This window comes from Cetorhinus maximus, chromosome 22 (genome assembly GCF_964194155.1).
Source record: "Cetorhinus maximus chromosome 22, sCetMax3.hap1.1, whole genome shotgun sequence".
Lineage (NCBI taxonomy): Eukaryota > Metazoa > Chordata > Chondrichthyes > Lamniformes > Cetorhinidae > Cetorhinus > Cetorhinus maximus.
The window spans coordinates 28,879,160-28,896,116 of record NC_135900.1 but is presented as its reverse complement, the minus strand read 5'-3'; the positions used below and the strand labels follow the sequence as shown (position 1 = coordinate 28,896,116).

At 43.2% G+C, this 16,957-nt stretch overlaps 1 protein-coding gene across 1 annotated transcript in view; it reads right to left on the bottom strand.

Annotated features, from left to right (window-relative positions):
• tspan12 (tetraspanin 12) overlaps positions 1 to 16,957 on the bottom strand; it is a 60,099-nt gene that overhangs the window by 29,224 nt on the left and 13,918 nt on the right. Inside the window, exons 3-5 of the mRNA XM_078567998.1 lie at positions 16,180 to 16,262; positions 7,320 to 7,455; positions 2,695 to 2,769 (exon numbers count right to left, since the gene is read on the bottom strand). Coding sequence (XP_078424124.1) covers positions 2,695 to 2,769; positions 7,320 to 7,455; positions 16,180 to 16,262 — 294 coding nt within the window. The remainder of the gene's footprint in view (positions 1 to 2,694; positions 2,770 to 7,319; positions 7,456 to 16,179; positions 16,263 to 16,957) is intronic.

The following is a 16,957-nucleotide window of genomic DNA, read 5'->3' as shown; positions in this document are numbered from 1 at the left end:
ATAACCCAGCCCCTGCAATTTTGGATGGGATCCAAGTTTTTGCAACCAAGCGGTCCAAGGTCCTATAGGAATTTCAGGTCCGCAGTTTCTTCATATACATCTGACCAACAGTTAATACCCCTTGTTTTCAATAACTTTACCTTTAGTCTTTCTTTATCTGCTGCCATTCTTGGCTCACTACTTCTGCTGACCTCAGGTTGAACTCCTACATCTCTTCCATTGCTAAAACTACTCCATAATGGATCGTGGGTCTCCAGAGAAATGGTGTAAATAGATGACTCAGCCATTTCTCCAGAAATTCCATTGATGATCATCCACCATAGCTAATCGGGAAATTGAAAGTGTCCATGCAGAAATTTGAGGCATTTATCTTTGCTTCTCTCTCTCTCTCTCTCTCACAAACACTGAGTTGAATTCTGAAGCAAAAAGCAGACACCCTCTTATTGGGCTGGATTTTCACCAAGTTGGGATGACTCAGGAGCCCTTTGAAAATGGCAGTCAGGGTCTGAGGTGGGGGCATGAGGTGCCATAGGGGTTGTTTGGGAAGCATACCTTGGCACAGAGGGCTTGTGGGGCCATATGTGGTGGGTGGGAGCCATGAGGTGGCCTGGATGGGGCATGGGGAGTATGCAGGAGTGTGAGGGGCATGGGGAGTATGCGGGAGTGTGAGGGGCATGGGGAGTATGTGGGAGTGCGAGAGGCATGGGGAGTATGTGGGAGTGCGAGAGGCAAGGGCTGGAGGGACTTTCTGCTTTCCTTTTAACTGAGACGAAGTCTCACAGCACCGAGGTGGACCTTTAAACTAGCCTGACTTGACACCAGGCGAGCGGTCTGAGCCTGGAATCTTCTCGACTTCTGCTACTCACCTCGGGGATGAAAGTCAAGACCGTTATTACCAAGGTTTTGTTGGCAGCTTGAAAATGTAAACTTTACAATTGCTGACACATGTGAGACTGGGAGGTAGACAGAGAGACAGAAAAAGATAAAACACTGAGAAAGACAAATAGAGAGATAGAGACAAGCAAATAGATAACAGGAGTAAATTTTAACTTCACTGCCTGAGCGATAATTTAGAGACGAGCACTGCCTTTTATAGATTCTGCCTGATTTTAGCAAACTGAGTGGGTTCTACAATGGACAGACCATTTTCCCTCATTTTCCCTCTCAGGTTACTACCCAAATCACAATATTGAAAGTTGTCTCCACTGTGTTTTTTCATCTTGAGTTCTTTTCAACATGGTTAAATTTTGAAAACAAATAACGCCACCTTGAGGAAATTAGGTAAGAGAGAAGGGGAGAAGGAGGAGGTAAGGAGGGAAGAGGTGGGAATGACGGGGGTGCCTCTGGCCTCTCATCTTGGATAAAGTGGGAGTCAGTTAGTAGGGGATAGTGTTAAGGGTTAAGTGATTGACAGTGGATGAAGGGGGAAAGATTATGTGTTGAGTAGGTAATGCAAAAGGAAAAGGTCTGGATAGTGATAAAGGTTCAGAGGGCAGGAAGAAGTGTAAGTGATAGAGAGAGATAATTGAAAGAGAGGTTCACGTTTTTACCCATCCGCTACCGGAAACATGACCTGTGATCATCAGGGTTTCTTAACCTGCCATGCTAACATCACCTCCCATCTGAACAGAAAGAAAAAGACATAGAGGCCATTAGGGGAAAGACAGGAGCAAAGTTATTTAGGAAAAGAATCATAAGAGTTAAGGACAGATAGAACAAGAGGAAAGGCAAGTGACAGAGACAACATAGAGAGTTCAAAGAGAGACTACATTTAATTCATAAAAGCAGCTCATCTGTAAAAAGACAGGGGAACAACAATAACTTCTATCACCCATTCCATCTGCTAATCATTTCAATCTGCATTTTCATTACTGAAACTATTCCTTAGCTGTTAATTCTTGTAACTTACTAGTACCAGAAATAACTGAAAACATTTTCTTATAATACTGAATGCAGAATGCCAAAGAATGACAGAAAGATAAAGGAAACACATAAAATATTTCTAAAGTTAGTGTGTCAGCCGAATCAAAGTACATTATAAGAACATAAGAAATAGGAGCAAGACTGAGCCATTTGGTCCCTCGAGCTTGGTCGGCCATTCAATAATACCATGGCTGATCTGATTGTGGCCTTAATTCCACTTTCCTGCCTGACCCCCACAACCTTTGACTCCCTTGTTGATCAAAAATCTAACTCAGCCTTGAGTACATTCAATAACCCACCCGCCACAGCTCTGTGGCATTGAGAATTCCAAAGACCAACGACCTTCTGAGAGAAGAAATTTCTCCTCATCTCCATTTTAAATGGAAGACTCCTTATGTTGAAACTGTGCCCCCCTAGTCCTAGATTCCCTGAGAGGGAACATCCTCTCAGCATCTACCCTGTCAAGCCCCCTCAGAATCTTATATGTTTCAATAAGATCACCTCTCATTCTTCTAAACTATATTTTGTTGCAAATCTTTTACCACATTCCTGAAATGTTTCATTGGAAATTTATACACACTCCTGAGCACAGATGAAAAGTAGTTGGGTAATGCAACGCATAATGAAATTAATGGGACTATAAATTGCATAAACTGCAAGGGTGCATGAAGAAAGGATATCTTATATTTTTCTAGTGAGAAATACAACCTATTTATTAAAATTCAAGTATTTAATGTAAATTTTATTTTCAAGCATCTAATTGGTACTCACCAAATAATCCTGATCATAGCTCCATACTCCACAGGCTAGTTCCACACAGAATATGACCAGCAGGATACCAAAATACTGTAAAAGTACAACATGGATTGGTTTTGTGTGCCAAATACTGTAGCTGAAATAAATTGCTGAATATCTTGAGTCATAGAATAAGATGGAAACAGCTTAAAACATTGTATGAAATAACCAGTAGAATTTTCTGTGAGCTATTTTACTTTTCAATAAGTTTATTACAAGGTTTGTTCACACAATTTGCCAAACAGATGTTACTAATTGAAGCATGACACAAAATGAAATACCAAAAAGGAGGGGACCACCATCAAAATCATACAAAGCAAACCAAGAAGGATTAAATACAAACATCAAACATAGTGATGTAAGCTTTCTGATTGGGAGCCATTTCCAGCAAGATCAGGCTTCCATACATCCCAGAGATGCCAACACTCTCCCCCGCTCACCACGACTACCCCACTCCACACCCCACCAACCCCCCCCCAACCCCCACCCCTCCCCCTCCCCCTCCCCAACACTACAATTTCTGTAGCATCAGTTTTTGCCCTCAGTATTCTGTCATTAGCAAATACACATCACATGGGGGTAGGCATATCTTATACCAGCAGCCACATCAACCAGAATTTAACATGTATTTTAGAGCAGGCATAACTCTAGCAGTTGTGCACTGAATTCCTGTCTCATACACCAGAACTAAACCATTTCTGTCCCACCAGAAGTTTCAGATTTTTGGACCCACCACCTCTAGAATTAATGACTTGTACCAGTTGAATAATAAAGTCAAGGAACATGTCTTTTTAAACCTACTGATGTATTTGCATGTAGAAATAAACCAAATCTGAAGTAGCAGACTAGCTAGATTTTGCAAATAACTTTACCTCAATATGACAAAGTTTTATATTGTTCTAACATTTCTTTGGTATACCGATATGCAGTCAGCCATTTCTTGGTGCAAACCACCAAGCTGCAGAAAATAAGCCACAAAATAGCTTATTTAACCCATTTGCACTAGATCATTCAGAATGAATCCAAATCAGGGGTTGCTTTGCCTTAGAAAACAGTGCACGATAAGCAAATCCTTCTCACTTGTATTAACTCAAAAAGGCCAAGCAATCTGTTTGTTTCTTTCAAAGACACATTATTATCCATCTTAACTCAGCCCCTACATTAACCCAAAATCTTAAAGTTATTTCAATTAATGGAAGGACATAACTTATAAGCATTTCTTACATTTTGACACCTGTAACTAACAAACTGGAGCCTTGACACAAAATTGAGCTTAAAATAATACTTCAACTTAAGTGCTTAAAACTAGATTTCTCCATTTTGATTGACGGAGACAATTCAGATGAAGGGCTGAATTTTATGAGGAGGGGGTGGTTTGAGACCCTGACATCGGGGTAAAAAGCAGATCCCAGGCATGCACATGCTGGCAGCAAGACCTGCTCGCTAAATTTACCACAGGCTGCCCCCGAATAGACCACTTGTGGGCCTGCGGTTCAATTAAGGATGGTGGGCGGGGTCTCTATGCTGCCAGCCCAATCACAGTGCTGGCAGCTCTAACGGCTCAGCAGCGCCACCAGAAGAGGTGATTGCTACTGAGGAATGCAGGAGACCTCGGACCTACAGCAGATAGGTGAAGAAAAAAGTTTTAAAAATTCACAGGGCCAAGGGTCAGAGAGGAAAACCCTCTGGGGAGGTCATTGGGGCTACAGGTGCTGCTTTCCCGGCCTGTAGTCCCTTCTTTGGCCCATGAGGCCTTCCCTGCCTGGCTGCCGCTGCCGGCCTACCCATGCGGAGGGAATCCACTCCACCATCGGTAAAATGCTGACCATAATGTAAAAGGGCCCTTAATAGGTCCTTTACATATATAAGTCTGTCTCATTAGGGCAGGTAGCCTCCCCACATCCAGTCCTGCCATCGCTAAAAATGTCCTGACAGCCGGATCACATCAAGAAGCCAATCTGACACGGCTCCCCACAATTTTATCAGCCCCTGCCCCAACCCCTCACCCCGCTTCCCAGGGGCCGGCCGGTCAAATCGTGGCCAAAGTGTCAGCAACTTTTCTTGTATCAGGGTAGTTCATTTTAGACTGTACACTTATGCAGAAAATCATGATACCAATCAGCTTAGAGCCATAGAGTCATAGGGGTCTACAGCACAGAAAAAGGCCCTTCGGCCCATCAAGTCTGCACCAGTCAAACAAGTGCCTAACTATTCGAATCCCATTTTCCAGCACTAAGCTCATAGCCCTGTATACCATAGCATCACAAGTGCACATCCAAATACTTCTTAAATGTCATGAGGGTTTATGCCTCTACCACCTTTTCAGGCAGTGAGTTCCAGGTTCCCACCACCCTCTGGGTGAAAAAATTCTTCCTCACATCCCCTCTAAACTTCCTGCCCTTTACCTTAAATCTATGCCCCCTGGTTATTGGTCCCTTCACCAAGGGGAAAAGTTCCTTCCTGTCTACCCTATCTATGCCCCTCATAATTTTATACACCTAAGCTTCATCTCTCACATTCAGATCACATAAAGCAAATAATTTTAATTCACAGATAGGGTTTCATTCAAGTTAGTTTTGTCCCTTAGGTATGATTTATCTTTAAACTGAGAGGCTTCCTCTTTCTCAAGTATTTTGATACTGAGCAAGTATAATCTGAAGGTGCTTTTATATTAGAGGAATGCAGCAACAGGGAAACCAGCGGGCCTACATAGTTCTGCCTTTATTATACACACCCAAGACTCAGGAAGTTAGCAGATTCAAGGGGAAATAGGTGCCAAAAGTATGACATGAATAATACAGAAATAGCTAATTTCTAAAATAGCTGTGGGAAGAGATCTGAGCTGGATTTGGTACTTAACATGTCGAGTTATTGTGCAGTATTGGGAAACAAAGCAAATAGAATGCATAGTTATTTTGCTTAGTCAGATGAATATAAATCATGCTAAAACTGTAGACCCCACCTCAAATACGTAAAAACCAAAAACTACAATATTCATTTCTGATCACCAAGACAAAAGCAAAATACTCAAGTCATGGAGATGGTACAGAGAAGAGTCATGAACCTGATCCCAGTGTCAATGAATTTAGAAACTATTTGGCGTAATAATCAGCCAGGGTCTCTTTCATCTCTTGCAGTACCATCCATGACTCAGTATTACTTTCATACGTAAATCAGCATTCATTGCTATTAAATCCCAACAAATGCGAGGAAAGAATGTTCATTTACAAAGGAAAATATATTTAGATCTTTTAAACTAAAATGTTATTGGGCTAGGTTTTTCTGAAACCAGAATGATGCACGGTGTTATTCATATGCAAATTGTCCAGCAACCTGGGCTGAGGAGGTAGCCCATGAACTGCAAATCACCACGAGTTGCTGGATGAATGGCACTGGGTGACCTTCAGCTTCACAAAAACAGCATTTCACCATCAACCTTTCTGTGAGTTTTGTGAAGTTGCTGCATTTGTACATTGATTGTCCATTAGCACAGCAAGTTAAGCCTAGTAATTAATACGTGTTCTCTTTTAATTATATGACAATATTTAATGACTGTCAATCAACTTCTTTTGCCCAGAAAGTGAACAATTATTGGGGTGGGGTCTGATTCCCTCAGTTAGAGAATTGTTGGAGATTTTTAGAATATCAAACTTTAAAGTTTTCAATTTTTCTTATTTTTCATTTCTGTCTAGTTACTGCTCTTAATCCTGTCTTTCTTTCTATTTATCTTTCTGTATTTGAATTCACCCACTCTTTCTCGCCCATCTTCTCAGTTCTTCCTCAGTTTATTTCTCAATCCTTAAATTGCATTGTTTAAGATGATATGCTGTTTGTGCTATTGTTCACTAAAGTCCCAGGTGCCCTATTGCCCTTGCTGGGCCATTATCAGCTCACAATTCCAGCAATTTTGTGGATAAAATTTTTAAACCCTAAACAAGAGCAAACAAGTCTAATTAACTGGGCATGACACAGAATGTCTTGCTCCAGCAAAATCTGGGATGTTAGTTCTTCTGCACAAGCTGTGAAGGTAATGGGCTGAATTTTCCTGTGGCCTTTGGGACCCCTGTACTTTCCAGCAGTGAGACTGGCGTCGCAATCTTCCCAGAGGTGCCTCCAAATTGGCTGCCTCCATGCTGGCCACCCTATTAAGCATGGTGAGTGAGCTCCTGATGCTGCTGACCCAAACAGAGGGCTGCAATTCTTGGCAGCTCCACTGGCAGGGATGGGCATTGCTGAGGCAGGTCAGTAACTTTGAGGGCACATCAGCCCAGAGGCACCCTTGGAGGTGAAGATTTAAATGAAAAATTCAGAGAGGAAATTCAGGAGGCCCCTCAAAATGGACGGACCACAGGTGCAGGTTTTTGTGCCCGCTGCCCTGTGGAACAAGCAGACGATACACATCCCAGGCTGTCCCTGGGAAAGTTCCTCAGTGGTGGGAATGCATCGGGGAGCCACCCTGACATGGCCCCCCCCCCCTATTTTCCCGCCCCCCTTGCCTCCAAATCTGCCACCATGGGGTCAGGAATATTCAGTCCAATATTTTAGGCATGAGTAGTCACTTAGCTAAGTTTCAGGGGATTCTTCACTAAAAACATACATACCCAAGCAAGGAGCAATGGATTTCCCTTTACTGTTCCACAGCAGCCTAACATTCCAACTATTATTAAAAAACAGCACACAGCAATCATTATGGGGTGGATCACTGGAAAATATGTCAGAATGAATGCTTCTTCCAGCCTGCAAAACAACATTAAACCTGAGTTAATTGTAACCAAAAGACATTACATTTATTTAAAACATTATAACAAAAAAATAATAATAATGAAGACAAAACTTCTGTCCTATAGTAATATCTCCAGATGTCTTGAAGTCTCATTGTATCAGATCAAATATGGGCAAGGAAACCTGATTACCACCTACTGATACCCCCACGCCCCTCAGCTGATGAATCAGTGCTCCTCCGTGTTGAACACCACTTGGAGGAAGCACTGAGGGTGGCAAGGGCACAGAATATACTCTGAGGTGGGGGACTTCAATGCCCATCACCAAAAGAGGGCTCGGTAGCACCACTACTGACTGAGCTGGCCAAGTCCTAAAAGGCATAGCTGCTAGACTGGGCCTGCGACAGCTGGTGAGGGAACCAATAAGAGGGAAAAACCTGCTTGACCTCGTCTTCACCAATCCACCTGTCGCAGATGCATCTGTCCATGACAGCATCAACAGGAGCGACCACCACACAGTCCTTGTGGAGAGGAAGTCTTGTTTTCACATTGAGAATACCCTCTATCGTGTTGTATGGCACTACCACCATGCTAAGTAGGATAAATTTTGGACAGATCTAGCAACTCAAAACTGGCCATCCAAGAGGTACTGTTAGCCATCCAACCACAATCCACAATAATATCCCCCACTCTACCATTACCATCAAACTGTGGGATCAACCCTGGTTCAATAAAGCGTGCAGGAGGGCATGCCAGGAGCAGCACCAGGGATACCTAAAAATGAGGTTCAACCTGGTAAAGCTACAACAGAGAATTACTTGCATGCCAAACAACGAAAGCAACATGTGATAGACAGAGCTAAGTGATCCCACAACCAATGGATCAGATCTAAGCTCTGCAGTCCTGCCACGTCCAGCCGTGAATGATGGTGAACAATTAAACAACTGATCGGAGGAGGAGCTCCACAAATATCTCCATCCCCAATGATGGGGGAACCCAGCATAACAGTGCAAAAGACAAATCTGAAGCATTTGCGAACATCTTCAGCCAGAAGTACTGATTTGATGATCCATCCCATCCTCCTCCTGAGGTCTCTAGCGTCACAGAGGCCAGTCTTCAGCCAATTAAATTAACTCCACTTGATATCAAGAATCAGCTGAAGGCACTGGATACTGCAAAGGCTATGGGCCCTGACAACATTCCGGGAATAGTACTGAGGACTTGTGCTCCAGAACTAGCCACACCCCCAGCCAAACTGTTCCAGTACAGCTACAACATTGGCATCTACCCGGCAATGCGGAAAATTGCCCAGGTACATCCTGTCTACATAAAGCAGAACAAATCCAATTCGGCCAATTACTACCCCATCAGCCCACCCTCAATCATGAGCAAAGTGATGGAAGGGATCATCAACAGTGCTATCAGGCAGCACTTGCTCAGCAATAACCTGCTCAGTTTGGGTTCTGCCAGGGCTACTCGGCTCTTGACCTCATTTCAGCCTTGGTCCAAACATGGATAAAAGAGCTAAACTAAAGAGGTGAGGTGAGAGTGACTGCCTTTGACAGGAAGGCAGAATTTGACCCAGTGTGGCATCAAGGAGCCTTAGCAAAATTGGAGTAATTGGGGATCAGGGGGAAAACTCTCCCTGGTTGAAGTCATACCTAGCACAAAGGAAGATGGTTGTGGTTGTTGGACATTCATCATCTCAGTTCCAGGACATCGTTGCAGGAATTCCTTGCAGTAATGTCCTATACCCAACCATCGTCAGCTGCTTCATCAATGCCCCATCCTCCATCATAAGGTCTTAAGTGGGGAGGTTCACTGATGATTGCATAATGTTCAGCACAATTTGCAGCTCCACAAATACTGAAGTAGACTATGTCCATATGCAGCAAGATCTGGACAACATTCAGGCTTGGCCTGATAAGTGGCAAGTAACATTTAAGGCACAAAAGTGCCAGGCAATGATCATCTCCAACAAGACAAAATCTAACCATCTCCCCTTGACATTCAGTGGCATTTCCATCACTGAATCCCCCACTATCAACATCCTGGGGGTTACCATTGACCTGAAACTGAGCTGGACCAGCCATATAAATACTGTGGCTACAAGAGCAAGTCAGAGGCTGGGAATTCTGCGGCGAGTAACTCACCTCCTGACTCCCCAAAGCCTATTCACCATCTACAAGGCACAAGTCAGGAGTGTAATACAATACTTTCCACTTGCCTGGGTGAGTGCAGCTTCACACTCAAGAAGCTCAACACCATCCAGGACAAAGCAGCTCACTTGACTGGCACCCTATCCACCACCTCCAACATCCATTTCCTCCACAACTGATGCACAGTAGCAGCAGTGTGTACCATCTACAAGATACATTGTAACAATTCACCAAGGCTCCTTTGAGAGCACCTTCCAAACCAACGACTTCTACCACCTAGAAGGACAAGGGCAGCAGACACATGGGAACACCACTCCTGCAAGTTCCCCACCAAGCCACATAGCATCCTGACTTGGAAATATATGGGCGTTCCTTCACTGTCGCTGGGTTAAAATCCTGGAACTCCTTCCCTAACAGCACTGTGGGTATACCAACACCACATGAACTGCAGCGGTTCAGGAAGGCAGCTCACCACCACCTTCTCGACAGCAGTTAAGAACGGGCAATAAATGCTGGCCTAGCCAGCAATGCCCACATCCTGTGAAAGAATAACATTTTAAAAATGGCTGTTTTGGTGCTTTACAATTCCGGTGATTAACAATTATGGGATAAACTTCACAAAATCATCATCAAAAAAAGCTGATAATTGCACAATATAATCATCTTTAACCAGAATCTTATTTATATAAGTTTGTTGAAGTGTTGGCATGTTTTATGACACATTCTGCAGTCTATGGCATTCTATATAATGTTTAGATAACTTTTTTTATTGATTCACAAGATGTGGGCTTCGCTGGCTGGGCCAGCATTTATTGCCCACCCCTAATTGCCCTTGAGAAGGTGATGGTGAGCTTCCTTCTTGAACCGCTGCAGTCCTTGTGGTGTAGGTACACCCACAGTGCTGTTAGGAAGCGAGTTCCAGGATTTTGACCCAGCGACAGTGAAGGAACAGCAATATATTTCCAAGTCAGGACGGTGAGTGACTTGGAGGGGAACTTCCAAGTCGTGGTGTTCCCGTCTATCTGCTGCCCTTGTCCTTCTAGATGGTAGTGGTCGTGGGTTTGAAAGGTGACGCCAAGATGAAGCCAAGATTTTTCAGATGAGAGGATGAAAAGCTCTCTTCAGAAGGGCTCGCGATGCACTATCACTGGCTCTTGGTATAACTTGGTGCCATGTACAAGTGGCTATTTTTAATCTCCGAGTCTAAATAGAGAGTGTCAGCTGGCACTTCACAGTGAAGGACACCAGGGTTGGTCCTAAAGCTTTCCTCATCCATGGAACTTACACACACACCTCCAGCAGGGGCACTGTATGGCAGTCAGGAGAGGGAATTGTGAGCAATACTCCCCTCCCTAATCAGAGATTTTACAGCCAACTGTGGCATCTGCGTGACTGCTCAGCATGAACTGAGAGTTGAACTACTGTACACTAAAAGAGGGACTATCACTATCGGCTCTGGATATGCACATTTGGCGCTACATCGTGCCTAAGATAAGTATGTTTCTAAGTAATATTCATTTAGTTCTCTCACTATTGGACTCAATGAGCTTGGTTTTCCTTTCGGAGGTGGAGCAGTGCCAGGTTAGAACTTCCTTGCATGTTTCCAACTCAGCCCTGGTTTCAACTTATTTTATTGGATCAGGGTCAGTAAGGATGCAGATGGACTCTCAGTGGGATTTATATGGCTAAGAGGAAGCTCACTGCTGTGAGATTGGAAAATCCCAGATGAGGAGTTTAAAAGGGCAGAAGACCCAAAAATGTAGGAAACTCCCTACTTTGTAGACTGAAGCAGAGACCAAGAAAGATAAGTGCTGGATCCAAACTGAAGGGGCAGGAGGTCTCTCCTAGACCTCTCTTTCTATTAACAGAAATTGGAGCCTTCCCACTGCTTCCCTGGGCCAAATGCCACTGTTCTTCTGTGGAATGGTGAATAGGAAGGAAATCTGCTGGGAACCTGGGATCTGCCCTTACTCACTTGCAATTTTCACATGCAGTGGGTGGGGAAGAGAACTTAGCGAAGGCCCTAACAGGAAGGAAATCAAAGTTGGGATGGGGATGTGGTGGTTGGCCTGACCACCCCATTTCCTTCCCCCAACCACGCCCCCTCCCACCTCTCCCATTTCAGTTGCTGTCCTGACTGATTTCAGGTGGGTTCGAGGAGAGTATTAGCCTAGTACCCCGATAATGCAACCAGCAATCACTGTTTAAGCAAAAACTAATTCATTCAGATTAAATAGTAAACACAGGAATCTGTTAATGTTAATCATGCCGTATTCTTTTCTTCACAATTCTGTGTTATGATAATGAAGCTGCCCTTCTTGATGGCCATTAGATGAATATTTTATCTTCAATATATACAAACAAAATTATGGATGCATGCCCAACCCGATCGGGTGTAAAATTGCACGAGATGATGTCAGGTGAGCGACCCGACATCATTGCGCACTTGCACAATATTTCGCTCGGCAGGCACGCGCAAGAGTCAGAAGCGCGCCTGCCGACAATTATGCGGGCAATTAAACCCATTAAGGAGTCAATTAACAGCAACTTTTCATGGCCTATCCAACATTACGGTTGGCGGACGGGCAAATCGGCCAGGTGGCCTTTACATTTTTCATCAAACCTCATCCAAGGGCGGGATGAAATCTCCGCTATGAAATAAAATAAAAATAAATACTTGTGGACAGCATTTTTATGAGGTACGCTTTCAGGTGCTTGATTGTGATGCGTGGACATCTTTTTGCAACTTTTTACACCTTTATTTCATCATTTGCAGGTCTGCAGCTCCCTGAGGCAGCTGTCTGCCTTCAGAAAGCTCTCTTGCAGCGCTCACCCACACCTGCGGTGACGTCATCGCCCGCCCTCTGCCCACCCCCACCTCAGCAGCGCTGAGCTTTCCAGTGCGTGTTTCACATTGCCTGGCCATTAATTGACCAGCCAGTGTGAAATTGCAGTTGGCAGTCTGTTTCCCGGCCACTCCAGGACCCGCTGATCGCGCACACCCACCAAGGATAAAATTCAGGCCGGTATGTCCTCATAACCATTGGGGGCCAATTACAATAGCAAACAAAAGTATCTGATTGCTCACAATGCTCTATTCCAGAAAGCCAGTTGGTGAAGGACAGAACCGGAGCCAATCTTTATACACTTCTATATTTATTTTCAGAGTTACGCATTACAAGTATACACCTCTTAGCCCAAAAACCACAGTTTTCGTCTGCGTCTATTTATAAGGGGCTAAAGTGAATGTCCAGTTAATGCCCATCGCCTGCAAACAATTAAACACAATTAACAAACAATATTCTTTTTCAAGCATTTTTAAAAACTAATCTCATTATAAAGGTGGTTTTTGTGCCAATGATTCAGCTGCATGCTTTTAAAAAGTTCTATACATTTCCTCTATACCCCAATCTCATCTATGCAGTCTCAGGTCACTGAGTACAGGCTAAGTACCTGTCCTTCAGCAAGAGACAGCATTCCGCCACTCCAGACTGCCCCATAAATGTCAGCTCAAGAGCAGTCATAACAGTGACCAGGGAACTGGACAACTACTCCCACACGGGGCTGGTGTATGGTACAGGGTGACCTAAAGAGGGATAAAAAATGCATTTTAAAAAGGAAGGAAAAACAAATCTTCTTCTTCTCTTCAGGTCCGAAACTCATATCTGCTTCAACTATGATGCTTGTTCCTGCCAATGGAGAATAGCCTACAGCCATCACCAAAGATATTTTGTTAGCAGCCAAAAAATATGCTTCTACAGGGCCAAGTATCGAACTGGGTGCTATAAATTATAAGATGGGCAGAATCTTCTGGCTGGCGTGCGGGTGGCGGAGCCCACATGCCAGCACTTAAAAATGTCGCGCGAGCATCCTGGCGTCAGCGCGCGGCATCACGATATTTCGGTCGGCGGGCACGCTATGCAGTGGGACGCGTGCCCGCCATTAATTAAAGGCCCTGTTAAGGCCCTTAACTTGCCAATCGTCAACGATTTTGAGAGGCCCATGCAAACTTCGGCTCGGCGCACGGGCCCAATGGGCAGGCGGGTAGGTGATTTTTTTACAAACCTCATCCAGTGGTGGGATGAGGTTTGATAGCGGTTTTAAAAACGTTTAATAAAGTTTTTGTTTATTTCATTAACATGTCCCATCTTGTGTGACATTTTCACATGAGGGGGACATGTTAATGAATTTTTTATTGTTCTATTTTTTATATTTGCCAGCCTTTCAGCGATCTCCCTGAGGCAGCACTTTGCCTCAGGGAGCAGTGCGCTCTTTTGCGTGCATGCGTGAAAGAGCGCACTTTGACAATTGGGGAATCCCCCCCACCCCCCACCCCACCCCACCCCCACAGGAAGTGCATAGCGCTTCCTGTCGGGTGGCCCGCTGGGCGGGCCTTAATTGGCCCATCCACTTAAAATGGCGGCGGGGCCCGTTTCGGCGAAAATTCTGCCCAATGAATTCTATAAAGTGTCATTTGCAAAAATTTTCCCTAAAGGTTTTCCAAACACACCTTGATATTTTGGATAAAAACAGAAAGTGATGGGAAAACTCAGCATGTCTGGCAGCAACTGTGGAGAGAGAAACAGGATTAACATTTCGAGTCCAATATGACTCTTCTTCGGAGCTCCATTTCTCTCTCCACAGGTGCTGCCAGACCTGCTGAGATATTCCAGCACTTTCTGTTTTCATTTCAGACCTCCAGCATCTGCAGTGTTTTGCTTTTATTGACATAATGACTGTAAGATGTAAATTATATTATAGTATTGTGAGGGACTAAGACCTCACCCTGTATATTTTTTAAATAAAATATATAGAGATATGCTCATTGCTATCTCTAAAAAACATTCAAATTGGACAAAGACCTAAAATGGCTGAATCTATGTCTGTCAGTGGAACAAAAGAAGCTACCTGTCAGTATCGGAGAAACTCGCATATTGTTATCCCTGAAGAGCCACTAATGACCCCCTGTGGGCTGCCCAAACCAAATTCAAAGAAAATTATACAAAGGCCATCTACATTTTCATAACCCAGGCTGGCCAACAGGAGTCTCCTCATTTGTAAAGACAAAAGGCCCCGCAACCTTCCTTTCAATTACTAATGGTTGAGACATTTAACAATCTCGGGAACCCAGTCAAGGATACATGTCCTTTGCCAAAGACAGTGTGGAGAGGTGGGAGTCATGTGGCATGGGTCTCTGGCTTATGGGACCAATAATGTTGTCTTCCTGAACTTCAAAGTCTCAGTCTGCCTTTTTATCATCTGACTAGCAGCCTCACAGACAAGGATCTCTGGCCCAGTTTGGATACCTGGCCCTATATAAACTGCTTCTACTGGAAATTCTGTACTATCACCTACAAGATTGATTAACCTCTGCATGCTTATCTCATCATGTGAAGCCAACACCCCATGGGAATTGAATTATCGAGCGTCGGTTTTCAGTTCACTGACCTCCTTGAAGGAATACCTCAATGGACTTTGATTCTGGACTCGCGAACCCACATTAAACAATATTTATTATCTCTGTGGTCTCTGCATCGTAAATCTTTCTTTTCTCTATCTCTCTTTTACTGTATGAATGCAAAAGAGGCAACATTGCGACCCTCTTTAGTTTTGAGTGTGTGCAAATAAACTAACCCTTTTTGAGTTCAACCCATCCTGATCTTGCTGCGGGGCTATTAATAGGAAATTGGATCACACCAAAACCGAGGGGTTGGGAAATACACGGCCACTTATAAAGGGGGAAGCAAATCAAAACACCTTTCTGTTTACAGACGGGTGCTGAGAGAAGAAATTTGTGCTGTTTAAATTAACGCCCTTTCTGCCCATAATAGTATTACTTTAGGTGGGATTGGCAACAATTTATGACTATTTGATGCCGAACTCTTGGCACAAGTCAGAAAATTTTGCATGTTAACTTTAAAAAATAATTTGCTATTCAGAAACACACAGAACAACTAAACCAAAACTTTTATGAAAATTATTTTGTGCAGGCTTTTGTTAAAAACAAAATAAGCCTCAAAGCTGCAACAATTTAGACCCTTTTTCACTTTTAGCACAAAGTAATGCCGTATTCGAACCAAGTTTAAAAAGATTAGAGTCAAGTTATGATGGGATACCGTTGGTTGCTGTGAGTCAAGCCAAGAATAATAATTATGAACATTTTATATTTTCAAACTGCATCTCAAAAAGTAATGAATACTGTCACTGAAAGTTGTCTCAAAACTGTGGTCTGCTATTCAGCTTAATAGCTAAAAGCAATCTGATGTTTTAAAGATGTTTAGTTGCATGGAAGGATTTAATTTGATGGTCAACTTTTAACAAAGGCATCTGAACGAAATGAAGACAAGAAACCTTCCTCGAATGACCATAAAATTACAGATTGTGAGTTTTGATTTTAAAATTGGATCATAGTGAAAGGAAATCATTGACAAGGATCAGATAGGATGCAGAATCTGGTCTTCTCAGAAATTGTTTCTGGATGGCATCTACCACATTGTAAATATGTACATACAATTCATGTTTGACAAACTAAATAAATAACTGCATTTATGGAATTTATCCAGTACTTAGTTTATACATACCTGGTTTCTGTTGTTAACACAAGTACGTTATTCAGGTAATCTCTCATCCATGCAGACACACCCAGAACACAGACTGACATCAGCTGTAAAATATGCACGTCTTTTATTTACTATTCTGTAGGCAAATATTTAAAACTGTGCAGCAATTTCCTTTTGCTCAATAGGCCTCCCATTATTAATGCTTATCAGCTTTCAGCCACAAATGTCCCTGTTCTACAAATATGTAAATGTAGATACCATACTGTAATTCAGTGGTTCTTTTTCAAAAAGTGTATTCCATTGTAACACCTAGAGTTAGATGTAATTCATCTTCTTATAAGAATTAAGCCACTGAAAATTGTGTTATATTACTTTGCAGTTAGGATTGGTTGTTGGCAAAGTTATAAAGAAAAGGGAGAACTGCATTTTTGATGTGTAGTCACTGTTGCAGTATATGCGATAATGATCAGATAATCTGTTTTTGTGATGTTGTTTGAGGAATAAAAATTGGCCAGGATGCCTGGGATAACTCCCCTGCTCCTCTTCAAAATAGTATCATGGGACCTATTACGTCCACCCAAGGAGGTGGAGGGGCCTCAGATTAATGTCGTATCTGAAAAACTGCAGCTCTGATAGTGCAGCGCTGCCTCAGCACTGGAGTGTCAGCCTTGGTTTTTGTGCTCAAGTCCTGGAGTGGGACTTGATCTCACATATATAGGGAAAAAGAGCATACTGAAATATTAAAACCTATTTCAACTTCCCTTTACCCATAATGATTTGGTTTTCTTTAGAATCTCAG